The sequence below is a fragment of the Pelobates fuscus genome, chromosome 11, assembly GCF_036172605.1.
Source record: "Pelobates fuscus isolate aPelFus1 chromosome 11, aPelFus1.pri, whole genome shotgun sequence".
Taxonomy (NCBI): domain Eukaryota; kingdom Metazoa; phylum Chordata; class Amphibia; order Anura; family Pelobatidae; genus Pelobates; species Pelobates fuscus.
The window spans coordinates 76,009,443-76,027,096 of record NC_086327.1 but is presented as its reverse complement, the minus strand read 5'-3'; the positions used below and the strand labels follow the sequence as shown (position 1 = coordinate 76,027,096).

General features: G+C 42.8%; 1 protein-coding gene across 1 annotated transcript in view; it reads left to right on the top strand.

The window, feature by feature from the left end:
• Positions 1-17,654, top strand: part of GRIK4 (glutamate ionotropic receptor kainate type subunit 4) — a 758,447-nt gene that overhangs the window by 607,488 nt on the left and 133,305 nt on the right. The window contains exon 9 of the mRNA XM_063436300.1: positions 10,899-11,060. Within this exon, the coding sequence (XP_063292370.1) occupies positions 10,899-11,060 (162 nt within the window). The remainder of the gene's footprint in view (positions 1-10,898; positions 11,061-17,654) is intronic.

Sequence of the window (17,654 nt, the reverse complement as noted above, 5' to 3'; positions counted from 1 at the left end):
GCCCGTATGGGTGGGACCAGTCTGATATGCTTCAGATATGTTCTCTCTGTAATGGCACAAGATGAGCTAAAACCAGTTTGAGTTCTGAGCGGGGATCCACCGAAGGACAGGCTATTTTAGTTGCTGTCCGTTCTCAGAATACTCTTGTGACCTGTTTTTTGCTCTCCATATAGTGGATACACATACTGAGACTGTGTGATAACCAACCTATAAAAGGTTCTCACACCAGTTCATATAAAGAAGATATTTTGGTCTCATATGCTGATTTAGATAAGCAGGAAGATCCAAACAATATACTATCTTCCACTCTCTGAAAAAACCTGCTTATGTGCTACAAAGCACAGATAACAGCAATCATTGCCACATATCTTGATAGGAACAAGTGTCTGCATGGACTTTGCATCAGGTTTTAAAACCCATGACATATACATTTGCAGACTTCATTCAATCACCCAGGGTAGCTTTCTCTTACCGCGTGTATTGGCCTCTTATCTGTCTTCAGGGCTGTGGTGTTCAGGCAGACTTTATACAGCCAGGATATCCATTATTAGCACTTTGTAATATGCATCATTGCATTATTGCATGTATAAACTTACCGGTACCTAAATGCTCACCACACAAACCTCCTAAATGTGGTGAGCCGGGAGGAACTGAAAGAACTGAAACCCGGGTGCATATACTAATCTTTGATCTAAATTATTAATGTACTTACCTACGGAGTGAAAACATACTTAACAGTTATAGAGACAGATGAACAGCTTCAGGCATGAATTTAAGCAGAAAATGGGGATTTGAACTGAAAGCCATAACTGTTTAAACTATAGGCTTCCATTTATACATTCTATGCCATTCATCATCACCAGTGGGGTAAAGTTTAAAACAAACCCAGACATGGTGGAATCAGTGGTGTATTTTTGATTTGTGCTGCCCTAGGCACGAATAAATTCGGGCACCCCCAAAATCTAAATTTGCTTCCCCCCAATTCGTATCAAGGCCATTTTTTTGACTGAGAGACACAATGAGAGCCCTCATTGATACATGCACTGATATACACTCACTGACAGATACACAGTCACTGGCACACACTGTTTAACCAACACACACTATCACTGACAGACGCACCCACTCACTGACAGGCACACACTCTCAGATACTCATAAAATGACATACACACACTCACAGGCACACAAATTCTCACTGAAAGACACACACACTTTCACTCACTCACAGACACACTGACAGCTACATTCACTCACTCACAGTAAGGTGGACAGCCCCAGAACACAAGGCAAACAAGGCATTTGTCTGGGAGCTTGGGGTGGCATTTTTTGGCGCGCCCCCCCCGAAAGTTCCGCCCTAGGCAAATGCCTTGTTTGCCTTGTGGTAAATACATCCCTGGGTGGAATACATAGAAGAGGCATACCCAGGTAGTCACCTTATGGATGTGTTGATCTTCAGGGAAAAGAGGCATATCCCCAGCTATGTCTAATGTATGCAGTGGTTCGCTTTCATCCCCTGAGGGACACAATTGGGACAAACCGCTGGTCGCTGAAGGAAGTACCCAGGGTGGTGACTCATAAAGATGGGCTGTTGCTGGGTCTTCAGGAATAAGATGCTGAACCCTGGCAAAAATGCAGTGGTCTGCTTTCATTCCCTGAGTGAGATTTTGGCACTCTGAAGTCTCCCTGCTCAATTCATTGCCATTTAGGAGGTAAATCACTTGTTTCTGTCCAAATTTCCCAGATCTCAATATAACTGAGCATCTGTGGGATGTGCTGGAACAACAAATCCAATTCATGGAGGCTCTACCTTACAACTTGCCTGAATTCTACTCAGTCTTTGTGCCAGATTCCACAGGACACATTCAGAGGTCTCATGGAGTCCATGTCTGGATACATCAGAGCTGATTTAGCAACCTGAAGAGGAACTACACAGCATTAGGCAGATGATTTTAATGTTGTGGTTGATCAGAGGAATTGTAATTTCCTCACTTTTATTACAAGCAAATAGCTAACTAAAAGTTGAGCTAAACCTTTTTTTTTTTTTCCTTCTTTTTAGTTTAACTTATGCTCTTTGCCAGCCATGGCAGGCAAAATATATATAATTAGTTAACTCTCTCACAGTGCTATACAGAACTTCTTTTGATGCTGAAGCAGGCATTTATGCTCCCAGAGGCATTGTCGGATGTGATATAGCAACAACTTGAAGCTGCACAGGAAGTAATTACGTTTTTTACTTACATCTGCTACTCTGTTCACCCCAGTAACATCAACCTAAAACTTAAATACATGGCCGCATCTGTCTCTTTTTGAGTCATTGCAACTTCTAATCACTAGAATAGCTGGTAAGTGAAAAGTGTAGCAAAGTGCATGATCTGATCCCAATTGCAGCATACATAGCCAAATAACTGTAATTTAGAAATCAAAGGGCTTATATTTTAATTAGAAACAGCATTCTCAGGATTCTTAATTTCATTCTGATCTTATGAACATATTAACTGTTTTTGTATAATACAGTCTTTCTGGCATTTGTTTTTAAGCATAGGAAAGTGCATTTCTGTTTAATCAGAGGTCGTAACAAAAGACAGTTGTCAATTTTATCATTAAGAGTCCTATTTCAATGCAAAAAACTCTTTATTCAAAAGTATATTTTATAATGTTAAGAAAACTGTTTCCCAAGAAGTCCTTTTAATACTAGATATAGACAGATTTATACATTACACAAAATTGAAATCTGAGTGGCAAAATTGTAGCATGCATCGCCTATTTGGAAACATTACCCAACTTAGATATAGTCAAAGTTTTTTTTTTCCATTCAGATTTTAATTTGCTTCCATTACAAATTTATTAAAACATGCTGAGATGTTATGCTATTTGTGTAAATTAATAGTATCACTTATCCCCTACATTTACACAACTAAATACTATAATGCTAAATACTATAATGCAATGCATTAAGGAAATCATATTATTCTGCCTCATCTGTCCCAAAGACTTACTGTCTCATTATATTTTGTTCTGTCATCACTAGTACCTATGTCAGTAATTGCTAACCTCTGTCACTCCAGCTGTTGCAAACCCAATTTTCTTCTGTTGGCTAACACTTGGTATTACATCTAATGGCCAGGCAAATATCATATAATATGTTATTAAGAACAGCTGAAGTAGCAAATGTTAGATATCACTTACCTAATGGAAAGGCAAGGGAGTGGAGAAATATGTTTTTCTCAGAATTCTGTGCCAGCATTCAAGACTTAGAATAAACATTATACTTGTGATTCGTTTTTTTCTGTTGTGTTTACTTTCTTGTTATAGTTCTCTGTATGTCTGTTTGTCTATCTATCTTGTTATATATCCGAGCATTGCACCACCCAGCCTCATTTTCTGTCCAGTTATCCCTAAAAATAAAAACACAGTTAACCCCTTAAGGACGGAGGACGGTTCAGGCCCGTCATCGGCATTTTTCCATTGCCGACCGATGACGGTCCTGAACCGTCCTAACTTTAAGACGTACTTACCCGATCGCCGTCATTCCCCTGGTGGCGATCGGCGGTGCTCCCGTTTTGGGGAGACTGCCTGCAGCCCAGACAGTCTCCCCATGGCGGATTAGGACCCCTGGGGCCATGTGATCGCTCAACAGAGCGACCACATGGTCACAATAGGTGTCCATGTGTCTGCCTGCAGGGGGACTGTCTGTGCTGACAGGCAGTCTCCCTGCAACTGTAAAATCAAAGAAAAAATAAAGTTAAAGTTAATTAAAAAATAATAATTATATATGTGTGTATATATATATGATATATAGACATATTATATCTATATAGTATATGTCTATATATCATATATATATAATGTCATACTAAGTGTATTTTTATATTATATGTACATATATTAATATAAAAATATACTTATAATTAAATTACACACGTATATATATAATATATATAATAACTATATATATTGTATATATATTATTATAAAATACAAATAAAAGTAATTTAAATTAATTAAACATGTAAAAATGATAAAAATAAAAAAATAATTATACAAAATTTTATTCTAACTGTATTTTGATATTAATATATATATATATTTATATCAAAATACACTTAAAATGAAATTGTATATATATCTATGTATATATAAATAAATAAAAAGAATACGAACTATTCATATGTCCATATACAAAATTACATAAATAATTATATTAATATACACGTAGACTTCAAATATATAAATATGCATATATATTTAAATTCTATGTGCGTATTTATGTAATATTTTTACATAATTAAGTTATTTTATTGATTGCAATTTAAGGGACCTGCCTGCCAATCCAGGCCGAAAGTCCAGAGAATTTTATTTGCTATGACTGTATTTTACCCTGTAACGTTCTACGACACCCTAAAACCTGTATATGGGGGGTACTGTTTTACTCGGGAGACTTCGCTGAACACAAATATTAGTGATTCAAAACAGTAAAACATATCACAACGATGATATTGTCAATGAAAGTGACTTTTTTGCATTTTTCACACACAAACAGCACATTTACTGATGATATAATTGTTGTGATACATTTTCCAGTTTTGAAACACTAATATTTGTGTTCAGCAAAGTCTCTTGAGTATAACTGTACCCCCCATGTACAGGTTTTATAGCGTTTTTGAAAGTTACAGGGTCAAATATATGGGTCAAATATTTTTACATTGAAAATGGCCAGGTTGGTTACGTTGCCTTTGAGAGCGTATGGTAGCCCAGGAATGAGAATTACCCCCATGATGGCATACCATTTGCTAAAGAAGACAACCCAAGGTATTGCAAATGGGGTATGTCCAGTCTTTTTTAGTAACCACTTAGTCACAAACACTGGCCAAAATTAGCGTTCAATTTATTTATTTTTTACTTTTGTCACACACAAACAAATATGAACGCTAACTTTGGCCAGTGTTTGCGACTAAGTGGTTACTAAAAAAGTCTGGACATACCCCATATTGAATACACTGGGTTGTCTACTTTAAAAAAAATATGTACATGTGAGGTGTTATTCAGCGATTTATGACAGATAATAGTGTTACAATGTCACTATTGATACATTTTAAAAATGTATGTTTTGAAACCGCAATATCCTACTTGTACTTATAGCCCTATAACATGCAAAAAAATAGCAAAAAGCATGTAAACACTGGGTATTTTTAAACTCAGGACAAAATTTTGAATCTATTTAGCAGTTGTTTTCATTCGCTTTTGTAGATGAGTAAAAGATTTTTCACATAAAAGTAAAAAAAACATGTATTTTTTTTCAATTTTTCATCATATTTTTTCATTTTTTAAAAATTAAATTACTTGAGATTATATAAATAACGGTATGTAAAGAAAGCCCCTTTTGTCCTGAAAAAAACAATATATAATTTGTATGGGAACAGTAAATGAGAGAGCGGAAAATTACAGCTAAACACAAACACCACAAAAGTGTAAAAAGATGCCTGGTCGCAAATGTACAACATCGCAAAAACAGTCTGGTCCTTAAGCGGTTAAAAGAGCACATAAACAAAAAGTAAATACAAGAGTGTAGAAAATACAAATAAATGAGATCCCACCAACCTTACTATTGAAAAATTGAATTTTAACAATAAACAATAAAATAACTGACTGGGTTGTTCCAGCCAATTACATTGACATTCTGCTATAATGAATTGCTTTAACTTTCCCACAAGATTGCAATTGAAATGAAATGGGTTTACATGAGTTTGGATAGAATACATTTCAGAGCTTATGTAGATTATTGAAGGATATATTTGCATATTTTTAAGGATAATAAATTGAGCAAATATTGATGACTAGGCGACAACTTTGAGTACAAGAACAGTCAATCTCATAATCCAGTGTGAGCCTATAAGGGCTAACTGGCAAATACTTGTAGTCCAAAGACAAAGCTAGAGGTTACGGAGACAGTAAATCAAATCAGTAGCAGGTAGGGCAGGGAGTGGATAACAGGACACATGAAAAATTTACAAGGAATAGGATTATGGTGGATCTCAGGAACAAGGGCTTCCAAATAACTAAGCACTGGTCTAATGGTGCTCAAGTTTTTTATTGGTAGTGTCAGACTATTGACGTATGTGTTGAATGGCATAACTTTGTCTTAGGTGATGCAGGTGAGAAATCTATATCCCTGCAGTTGTTTTGGCATCTTGATGGCCACTGCACATGTGGAAAGCCACAAAGATACTGAGGACTAGGTTAGGGGAGTCCTTGGGTTCATAACAAATCCTGGATTTTTGTGTGTCTCTCATTTAAATTTGTGGCTGGCTTTATTTATTTATTTGTTTAATTAATTTTTAATTAAAATGTTCGCTGAGGTTAGTAAATATGGCAGGCATTCACTATAAAGCAATGGGAAATAAATCAAGTCGTATAAGCACACCATGCATTTTTTGTGTTTGGCTTTCTTTTAAAATATTGAAGTTGCAGTGTGTCATTTTAGGATTGTTTTGTTAATTGAAAACTGTTTTAATTTATTTTGTAGTTTAATCAGCTACCTATTTAATAAAATACAATGCAGAAAAAAATCCAGAGAAAGCATCACTTTATGCCCCTCAAAGTATGCTTTTTTTTTTAAGTGCACAAGAATTGCACTCTATTCTTCTTCTTATGTAACACAAAGAATATAAAAGATACTCTCTGAATTATTTCAAGACTACATAAAATGACATGTAAATGCTTTGTCTTCAAAGTTACTGCTTTGTTAATGCCAATTTCTTGTGATTGCCACTAAACAACTATTAGGAACATCTAAAAGACATTCAGCACTTACAGAACATTAACAAACCTATGCTGTCAGAAAAGGAATTTTAAAGAAGACTAATAATGTAATATTAGCCTGTTTTATCATTAAAATCTATTTTAGACTATATATCTGTATTTGTGTACCGTGCATGTTTTTTTTTTTGAGCAAATAAAGATTATTTGCAAATATAAAAGTTAAGTATATTTTAGTACGTCAGTTGTAGTAAGCACTGCTTTACATCTTAGGAATTTGTATCTGTTATTCAATTATTGTCAGTCTAACTTAATATCTGTGTAGTTTGCTTTTGTTTGTTTTAATACATTAAATATTTCAGAAATAATATATAAATTTTCCTAAAATGTATCATTCCTATCACTGGGGTTGGTGTCACCTGGTGCGGTAACTCATTGTGCGATCCCTCTATGGACCTCTTCCTGTACAAGACTATTCAGGATTTTATTTTTAATTATCAGTAATGCAGCTTGACAATAAATGAACTATTAAATCGATAAGCATTACTAGTAGCCAGTTCCCAATGAGAGACCAATCCCTGCAATCCACTCCACCAGTCATGGGCTTCAGCTGGAGCCTTGCGCTATGCCCACCAATCCAACTGCCTCTGCTGCCCTAATTTGTGATCTGGAGAGTTGGTTGTAGGTTCTCCTAAGGGTGTGAGCCATGCACCAGGGTTTTCTCTTAGATGACTCTCAGCCAGCAATGGGCTCTGGACTTCCTAAACATCTGGAGAAAAAAGCAGCCTTTGAGTCTTTGTAATTCTCACAGAGTGAGTGTATACCATAACCTTTGCCCCTGCTTAAGGAAGTGCATGTGATGGCATGGGACAATCTGCCCTTGGATCAGAGGAAGGTTGTGATCCCTCTCTGGTATCTCAAGCAGCAGCCATCATTGGCTTAACTTTCTCCATGGTCAGTGCAGTGTATGGCAAGTCTCTCATTGCAGGTGGTCATGTGGCATCCACTAGCTTAGTGTCACTTGGACGTTGAAAAGGCACCACCAGTGGTTTTGAAAAAGATCAAGGTTATAGTGCCAGGATAACCTCAATGGCAGGGGGGAAGATGGATCCATGCTGTATTTATATATATTAGAGAATTATGCATGTGTTTGGCGGCTGTAAGGTTTTATGTGTTTACATATGAGTCGTGGATCTTTATTTATGCAGGAAATATTGTTTTAATTATTTTTTTAAAGTGGTTATAAAGTTTTATACCCATTCCCTCTTGCCTACCTTTTGGCTGGGAGGGTTGCCATGTAGGGCAAGAGGGAGGGGGTATAAAACTGTGACCATGGAGGGCAAGAGGGAGTGGAACTGTGAGACTTCTGGGGAAATCCTCTCATGTTCTATGGATCTTTATCATCATCTCATAAACAGAGCACAGTGCCTATCATTTGAAACATTATTTGTATCCATTCCTAAAAATATTATAAACTAATATTAGAATATGTCGATCCCACTGGTTTCTGTATACATTAGAGTCCATAAAAATACCTTTAAATGTATTAACCTTATTGCTAAGTGTATGCTATATATTATTGCAGCATCACTCTACCACTAAATTATTTTATTTATTTATTTATTTATTTATTTATAAAATGTTTTACCAGGAAAGATACATTGAAATTTCTCTTGTTTTCAAGTATGTCCTGGGTCCACAAATCATTGCATTGTTACATTAGGGTACAATAAAATACAAAAACAATATTAATACACAATATATATTTTTTTTTAACATAGAACAGGTAGGAAATATATAATCAACCATGACAGGTTCATTCTGTTTTGAGGTATGTAGAGAGGGATCTCTTAAAGGACTTTAGGCTTAGGGAAGATTTTAAATTGTGCGGGAGGTCGTTCCACAATTGCAGTGCTCTGTAGGAGTAGGAGGATCAAGCTGCTTTCTTTTTTGTATTGAGGTAGACTAAAAAAAGTGTTGGTACTGGATCAGAGGTTATAGGTGGTGGGAACAGCCGAGGAGAGCATTCTGTTCAGGTAGGGTGGGAGTTTCCCAGAAAAGCTCTCAAACACAAAGCTGGAAAGATGAAGGGTGCGTCTGGATTCCATCGACAGCCAGTTTAGTTCTTTTAGCATGTCACAATGGTGGGTCCTGTACATTGTAGCACAAATCGGCAGAACGAGTTATACATTGTATTAAGTTTATTAATGTGGGATTGCGATGCAGATGCATACACTGCATCCCCATAATCAATGAGTGGCATCAGCATTTGCTGTACAATCTTTTCCTTTACTGTAGGGCTTAGGCAGGATTTGTTTCTGTACAGGGCACCTAGTTGTAGATAACGTTTAGATGCAAGTTTTTTCTATGTGGATGCCAAACGATAGATTGGGGTCTGACATCATACCCAAGTATTTGAAAGAGTGGACTGCGGTCAGTGTGCCATTTGAATTTGTTTTGATGGATAGGTCGGAATTGTGTAATTTAGGTATATTTAGGTATATTAGGTAAATATATATGTATCTACTGTAGCATGAAAATAGTTATGTTAACCTAGTTGAAGATATTGTTAATGCATAGTAAAGGACTTGGGAAAATATAAACAGACTGCCTTAAATATAAACAGACTGCCCTAAACTATGGGTGCCTACTTTCAAGAAGGAGAGGAGAAAAATGTAATGGAAGGGTACAGATTGAATAAGTCAAATGAAGGCTATTCTTTATTGATAAATGCTCTTGGGGTAGAATTGTCAAAATGAGCTATACCCCAACGAGCAGAATGTAGGTCAGAACCAGAAGAGGAAGGAAAAAAAAAAGGATAGTGTGTATTACTAGGCATTTCGGTTGTCTGGGCTTAACGCAATATAGAAATAAATAGAAGCAAATGTGAAACAAGCCTTGACCAAGGTTACAGAAATATACAAAATCAATAGATCTAGTCAAGGCCAGGATAACAGAGGTACACATAATTGATATGACTAGCCATGCTCAAGATTATAGAGCTACACGTGGTCAGGACAAGCTATGGTCAAAATACCAGAAAAGCACACTATAATAAGAACATGCTAATTGGGATCCAAAAGTAAACCATGGCAGGGCAATGAACTAACCATGGAGTATATTTAAATAGGGAATAGAGAAAACCTATTGGTCAGTGTCATAATTGTGACACTAGCAAGTACAGCATTGCAAGTATGATGCAGGGATTCTTGCCTCAAAATTGACCCAAGTACTGGTGGCATCATAAACAAGATGTGGTGGAGTAGCATTTAACAAACACAATGCTTGAGGAGATGGTAAATAATGCAAAGGAGGTGCCATAATAGCAGTTAATGCGGCAAGAAATATATAGTGGTATTATGGAAATATATACAATAGAAATGGTTTGCTGTTAACTAGTTCATTAAATAGACAATACATCATCCACGGAGACTTGAAGAAAAGCGATACAGGAAATGGGTTATTTACAAAAGGAACAATAAAAATTAGTTAATCTCTATCAAGGGAGGTTGTTTTATTAAGTTAATAAGATGTCTTTAAACATGCCTGAATGGTCCTGTTGATAAAGAAGGATATTCAGGGCTGCAATTGTTAATATGGATATTTACAGCATGGTGATCCAAGGACAAATCTAATTGACACTTTGGAGTCAATAAGGTATAAAAGCTATGTCCTTGTTTTGGATAATCATCAGAATCTGTCAAATGTTGTACTTTATGGACAGATTATTGTAATGATATATTGATTATTTTTAGAGTTCTGGAATGGCGATCAATTCAGTGTCTTCAAATATATGAGTAACCTAAGCTAACTTTTCTTCTAAAACAAATATGAAAATGCCCATGTACATTTTCTTTTCAATATATAAAAAACACAATTTTTCAGTATACACCATTTTTTTAATTTTACTCCCTTGCATCTTATGTTCTTTTTATTGAGTTTCGCTAAGAAAAAGGAAATGACAGTGATGCAGATCACTAAGCGTGACATAGTTGTCCTAAGGGTAACTTTTGTTTCTGTGCTGGTTGTTGCATCCCATAAAACGCAAGGTGCCTAACGTAAATATAACCGATTAAATTGAAGTGCTGAGGTGCAATATTTAACCCCTTCCATTTCTGTCTTTTTGCTGTGAATATGTAGGAATTTTCTCTGCAACGATTTGACAGCCAATTGGATGAAAGAGCAAACGTCTTGGGGTTTTCCATGTTTAATCAATCGCACAGCTACTTCCAGGAATTTGTACATACACTCCAGCATTCTTGGGAAGAAAACTGTGATCACAGTCCTTTCACTGGACCTGCAGTAAGTGGTAGTTAATTTAAGACAGGACATTCTTACAGCAAATAATTAATCACCTAAATATTATTAAAACGTATTGCATAATGTGATCTTGACAATTTATTGTGTGAGAGTGCGGCAGCAATAGTACACATTATCCACAATGCATACAATAAAAACCAAATAAAAGAGTTACTTGTGCTTTATCCAAAATCCCTATTTGGGAAAGTGCAGAACGAACTCTTTTCTTTGTTTTTTATTGAAATAAAAGATGATTGGTTATTTATTTATTTTTATTTTATAATACCATTTGATTTGCACAACATGACTAACCCTTGAAAATGCTATTTTAAAAAAAAATGTATTGTGAGAAGTGTTAATTAACATATTTTGTTATTTGAACAGGCCTTTGTGTCATTTTAAAAATAGTATTTAAGTATCCTAATCACTTAAAAAGCATCTGTCACTTCTCTGTAATTTACACCAGTGACTAAAATGTTGAAAATCACCTATAACGTGTACTAACTTTTTTTTTTTCTGAGATGTTCCTTATTTTGCATTCATATTAAATATTTAGAAAATTACACACTAGTTTAGAAATGGCAAAGGCACGGCATACATTGCAAATGAGGAGGAGAAGTAGAAACATCAATTAATTTCTCTTCTTCTCTGTATGCTTTCTCGATGCTGACTGCCAGGTGCAAATGAGATAGCTTATAGCAGTGTTGACATGGATAAAAAGATGTTGATTTCTAAATTTAACAATATATTTCACCTCTCACACATGTATATTCATTAAGTATAGAGATGAGGAAACCTAAAATTAAAGGACTTTGCTAAGTCATGATATGGAGTCATGATTTTATTAAATTATTTTTTGGACATGATTGCCTTGAAAAGTTTTTTTCTGATGTGAGAAATGTTCTTAGTATTTTGACTGTTATTTTCTTGGATATGTTTTGAATCATTTGTATTTCTTGAACAAAATCTTAAAGAATGTAAAATAATAATTTTATTTACAACACAGAGACAAGTATTGTGGTTTATATTTCTTTCCTACTATTTAGCAGCTAGGATATAATTAACCAATTTAATTGAAAAAAGGGAATACAAAAGTAATGACATCAAACAGTGATGTCTAATCACTTAGGAAACACCGAAGGTATTTTCCAATGATGATGAACATACTGTGGATGCTTAGAAGAAACATTGAAACGTTTAATAATTTAAATCCTAGTGGAATGAATAAGTTCTTCACTGTAGCAACCATCCACTTTTCATAAAAGCATGAAGAAACAAACTAAAGATGAACCAAGATAAATAGTAGTGATAAAAAGAAGTGTAGAAGACATGTATGAAATCAATACATAGGTTATAAAATCAATATATTTGAAAGTTACACTATAGGGTAAGGTACACAAATGTGTATTCCTGACCCTATAGTGTTAAACTAATAATTTCACCCCCTGGCTCCCACTTGCCCCTCTTAAAGCTAGTAAAAGCTCACCTTATTTCCATCGCTGTATGGGTCTGTCGGCACTGGCTCTGCCCCAATCCACCTCCTTGGCTAACATCATCAGAATTGATCATCTCAGCTAATCACAATGCTTTCCCATAGAAAAACATTGGATTGTCAATTCTGAGGATCTCAGCCAAGGAGGAAGGCCAGGGGAAGGGGCCAAATGCCACCCTGGCAAATCAGCATCTCCCCATAAAGATACATTGTATCAATACATCTCAATGGGGAAAGTTTGATGTCTTCATGCAGAGTCTCCAAGGCAGTGTTTACATTACAAATTGTGCAGGGACATGCTATATGCATCAGAACAACTACATTAAGCTGTAGTTGTTCTAGTGACTATAGTGTTCCTTTAAAGACATTTAAATAAAGAAATAACATGGTATTAGATGCATGATATACCTATAACATGGTAGCTAGGTAAAATAAATAGCAAAAATTAGGAGATAATACTCGACTCTGTGTCTTTAAAAAAAACGAGTTAGCAAATTTCTTTAGTTTTATTATAAGACATGAAGGCTCCTATTATCAGTGGCGGCTCTAGACTTTGTGAGGCCTTAGGCGAAACTCAAACATGAGGCCCCCACTAACACCTAAAGTTAAAAATAGGGGTTGCATTGTGTGTATAAGGTGCTGTTGTTGTATTTAAGGACAAGCTTGCAGCGCTGGATACAGAGAGCTGGTGTCTGTATTCATTGTTCAGAGGCTTGCTGTGTTGCGGCTCCCTGTGCCGCTGCATTGTGATCTCTCTGACTGTAGTTATGGCATAATATGCAAACTAACTTAATTTGCAATAAACTAATTTAATTAGCAATTATGCAAATCGTTTATACATGACTGAGGGGTATGGTTACATAGCCTTGCAGTCGTGTATACATAAGTGCCGGAATATGTATATATGAGTGTATCTGGCATTGTCTAGCTATGTGTGACAGGCTTTGGGGTGAGTGTTGCACAGTTGGAGTACAGGATTGTAAGGGTTTATGTAATAAGGTGAGTGTGGCAGGCTGAAGGGGGTAAGTGGGACAGACTGATAGAGGATGAGTGACAGGGTTGGGAGGTGAGTGTGACAGTGCAAGAGAAGGTGAGTCTGACAGGGTTAATGGGGGGTTAATGCAATAGGGTAGGTGTGGCAAAGCAAGGATTTTGGTATGGTTGCAGTGGGTGAGAGTCATAGGATTAGGAGGGGTTATGTGAGTTTGGCTGGGTTTAGGGGCGACAGTGTGTGGGGACTGAAAGTGTATCTCGTGACTGTGTATGTGAAGGGGGTGTCAGTGTGTGTGGTAATGATAGGGTATGGGTGGGGAATGACAAGGTGTGCGGTGGAAGGCTGTGACAGCGTGTGTGTGGGAAGGCTGTTATTGGGTGGGTGGGTGTGGGGTGACAGGGTAGGGAAGCTGTGACATAGGGGAGCTGTGACAGGGTGGGGGGCTGTGAGAGTGGGGCTTTGACAGGGTAGAGGGTAGTAGGGGGGCTTTGACAGGGTAGGGGGTGGTGGGGGACTGTGACAGGGCAGGGAGCTGTGACGGGGCAGGGTTGGTGGGGGAGGTGTGACAGGACAAGGGGTGGTGGGGGGCTGGAGCAGTGGGTGGTGGGGCAGGTGGTGGTAGGGGGGCTGTGACAGGGTAGTGAGGTGGTAGGAGGGCAGAGGGTGGTAGGGTGGCTGGGGCAGGGGGGCTATGACAGGGCAGGGGATGGTAGGGGGCAGAGGGTGGTAGGGTGGCTGTGAAGGGGGTGGCAGGAGGGCAGTGACAGGGTACGGGGTGGTAGGGAGCAGAAGGTGGTAGGGTGGCTGTGACAGGGCAGGGGATGGTAGGGGGCATAGGATGGTAGGAGGGCATAGGGTGGCTGGGGCAGAGGGTGGTAGGGTGGCTGGAGCAGAGGGTGGTAGGGTGGCTGGGGCAGAGGGTGGTAGGAGGACAGTGACAGGGTAGTGGGGTGGTAGGAGGGCAGAGGGTGGCTGTGGCAGAGGGTGGTAGCATGGCTGAGGTGGTAGGGTGGCGGGGGCAGAGGGTGGCTAGGGCAGAGGGTGGTAGGAGGACAGTGACAGGGTAGTGGGGTGGTAGGAGGGCAGAGGGTGGTAGGGTGGCTGTGGCAGAGGGTGGCTGGGGCAGAGGGTGGCTGGGGAAGAGGGTGGCTGGGGAAGAGGGTGGCTGGGGAAGAGTGTGGCTGGAGAAGGGGTGGTAGGGTGGCTGGGGCAGAGGGTGGTGGGGTGGCTGGGGCAGAGGGTGGTGGGGTGGCTGGGGCAGAGGGTGGTGGGGTGGCTGGGGCAGAGGGTGGTGGGGTGGCTGGGACAGAGGGTGGTGGGGTGGCCGGGTCAGGGGTGGAAGAGTGGCTGTTGCAGAGGGTGGTGGGGTGGCTGGGGCAGGGGTGGTAGAGTGGCTGTGGCAGAGGGTGGTGGGGTGGCTGTGGCAGAGGGTGGTGGGGTGGCTGGGGCAGAGGGTGGTAGGAGGACAGTGACAGAGTAGTGGGGTGGTAGGAGTGCAGAGGATGGCTGGGGCAGAGGGTGGCTGGGGCAGAGGGTGGTAGGGTGGCTGGGGCAGAGGGTGGTAGGGTGGCTGGGGCAGGGGTGGTAGAGTGGCTGTGGCAGAGGGTGGTGGGGTGGCTGGGGCAGGGGTGGTAGAGTGGCTGTGGCAGGGGTGGTAGAGTGGCTGTGGCAGAGGGTGGTGGGGTGGCTGGGGCAGAGGGTGGTAGGAGGACAGTGACAGGGTAGTGGGGTGATAGGAGGGCAGAGGGTGGTAGGGTGGCTGGGGCAGGGGTGGTAAGGTGGCTGTGGCAGAGGGTGGTGGGGTGGCTGTGGTAGAGGGTGGCTGGGGCAGTAGGGTGGCTGGGGCAGTAGGGTGGCTGGGGCAGTGAGGTGGTAGGGTGGCTGGGGCAGTAGGGTGGCGGGGTGGCTGTGACAGAGGGTGGTAGCGTGGCTGGGGCAGTAGGGTGGCTGGGGCAGTAGGGTGGCTGGGGCAGTGGGGTGGTAGGGTTGTTGGGGCAGTAGGGTGGTAGGGTGGCTGGGACAGTAGGGTGGTGGGGTGGCTGTGTCAAAGGGTGGTAGGGTGGCTGGGGCAGAGGGTGGTAGGGTGTCTGGGGCAGAGGGTGGTAGGAGGACAGTGACAGGGTAGTGGGGTGGTAGGAGGGCAGAGGGTGACTGTGGCAGAGGGTGGTAGCATGGCTGAGGTGGTAGGGTGGCGGGGGCAGAGGGTGGCTAGGGCAGAGGGTGGTAGGAGGACAGTGACAGGGTAGTGGGGTGGTAGGAGGGCAGAGGGTGGTAGGGTGGCTGTGGCAGAGGGTGGCTGGGGCAGAGGGTGGCTGGGGCAGAGGGTGGCTGGGGAAGAGGGTGGCTGGGGAAGAGGTTGGCTGGGGAAGAGGGTGGCTGGAGAAGGGGTGGTAGGGTGGCTGGGGCAGAGGGTGGTGGGGTGGCTGGGGCAGAGGGTGGTGGGGTGGCTGGGGCAGAGGGTGGTGGGGTGGCCGGGTCAGGGGTGGAAGAGTGGCTGTTGCAGAGGGTGGTGGGGTGGCTGGGGCAGGGGTGGTAGAGTGGCTGTGGCAGAGGGTGGTGGGGTGGCTGGGGCAGAGGGTGGTAGGAGGACAGTGACAGAGTAGTGGGGTGGTAGGAGTGCAGAGGATGGCTGGGGCAGAGGGTGGCTGGGGCAGAGGGTGGTAGGGTGGCTGGGGCAGAGGGTGGTAGGGTGGCAGGGGCAGGGGTGGTAGAGTGGCTGTGGCAGAGGGTGGTGGGGTGGCTGGGGCAGGGGTGGTAGAGTGGCTGTGGCAGAGGGTGGTGGGGTGGCTGGGGCAGAGGGTGGTAGGAGGACAGTGACAGGGTAGTGGGGTGATAGGAGGGCAGAGGGTGGTAGGGTGGCTGGGGCAGGGGTGGTAAGGTGGCTGTGGCAGAGGGTGGTGGGGTGGCTGTTGTAGAGGGTGGCTGGGGCAGTAGGGTGGCTGGGGCAGTGAGGTGGTAGGGTGGCTGGGGCAGTAGGGTGGCGGGGTGGCTGTGGCAGAGGGTGGTAGCGTGGCTGGGGCAGTAGGGTGGCTGGGGCAGTAGGATGGCTGGGGCAGTGGGGTGGTAGGGTTGTTGGGGCAGTAGGGTGGTAGGGTGGCTGGGACAGTAGGGTGGTGGGGTGGCTGTGTCAAAGGGTGGTAGGGTGGCTGGGGCAGGAGGGTGGTGGGGTGGCTGAGGCAGTAGGGTGGCTGTGGCAGATGGTGGTGGGGTGGCTGAGGCAGTAGGGTGGCTGGGGCAGGAGGGTGGTGGGTTTGCTGTGGCAAAGGGTGGTGGGGTGGCTGGGGCAGTAGGTTGGTGGGGTGGCTGTGGCAGATGGTGGCGGGGAGGCTGTGGGTTGGTAGGGTGGCTGGGGCAGTAGGGTGGTGGGGTGGCTGTGGAAGAGGGTGGTAGGGTGGCTGGGGCAAGAGGGCGGCTGGGGCAGTGGGGTGGTAGGGTGGCTGGGGCAGTAGGGTGGGGGGGTGGCTGTGGCAGTAGGGTGGTGGGGTGGCTGTGGCAGTAGGGTGGTGGGGTGGCTGTGGCAGAGGGTGGTAGGGTGGCTGGGGCAATAGGGTGGCTGGGGCAGTGGGGCAGTAGGGTGGCTGGCGGCAGTAGGGTGGTAGGGTGGCTGAGGCAGTAGGGTGGCTGTGGCAGTGGGGTGGTAGGGTGGCTGGGGCAGTAGGGTGGCTGTGGCAGTGGGGGTGGTAGGGTGGCTGGCGGCAGTAGGGTGGTGGGGTGGCTGTGGCAGAGGGTTGTAGGGTGGCTGGGGCAGTAGGGTGGTAGGGGGGCTGGGGCAGTGGGGTGGTAGGGTGGTAGGGGCAGTAGGGTGGTGCGGTGGCTGGGGCAAAGGGTAGTAGGGTGACTGGGGCAGTAAGGTGGTGGGGTGGCTGGGGCAGTAGGGTGGTGGGGTGGCTGGGGCAGATGGTGGTGGGGTGGCTGAGGCAGTAGGATGGTGGGGTGGCTGGGGCAGTAGGGTGGTGGGGTGGCTGGGGCAGTGGGGTGCTAGGGTGGCTGGGTGGCTGTGGCAGAGGGTTGTAGGGTGGCTGGGGCAGTAGGGTGGTAGGGTGGCTGGGGCAGTAGGGTGGCTGGGGCAGTGGGGTGGTAGGGTGGCTGGGGCAGTAGGGTGGTGGGGTGG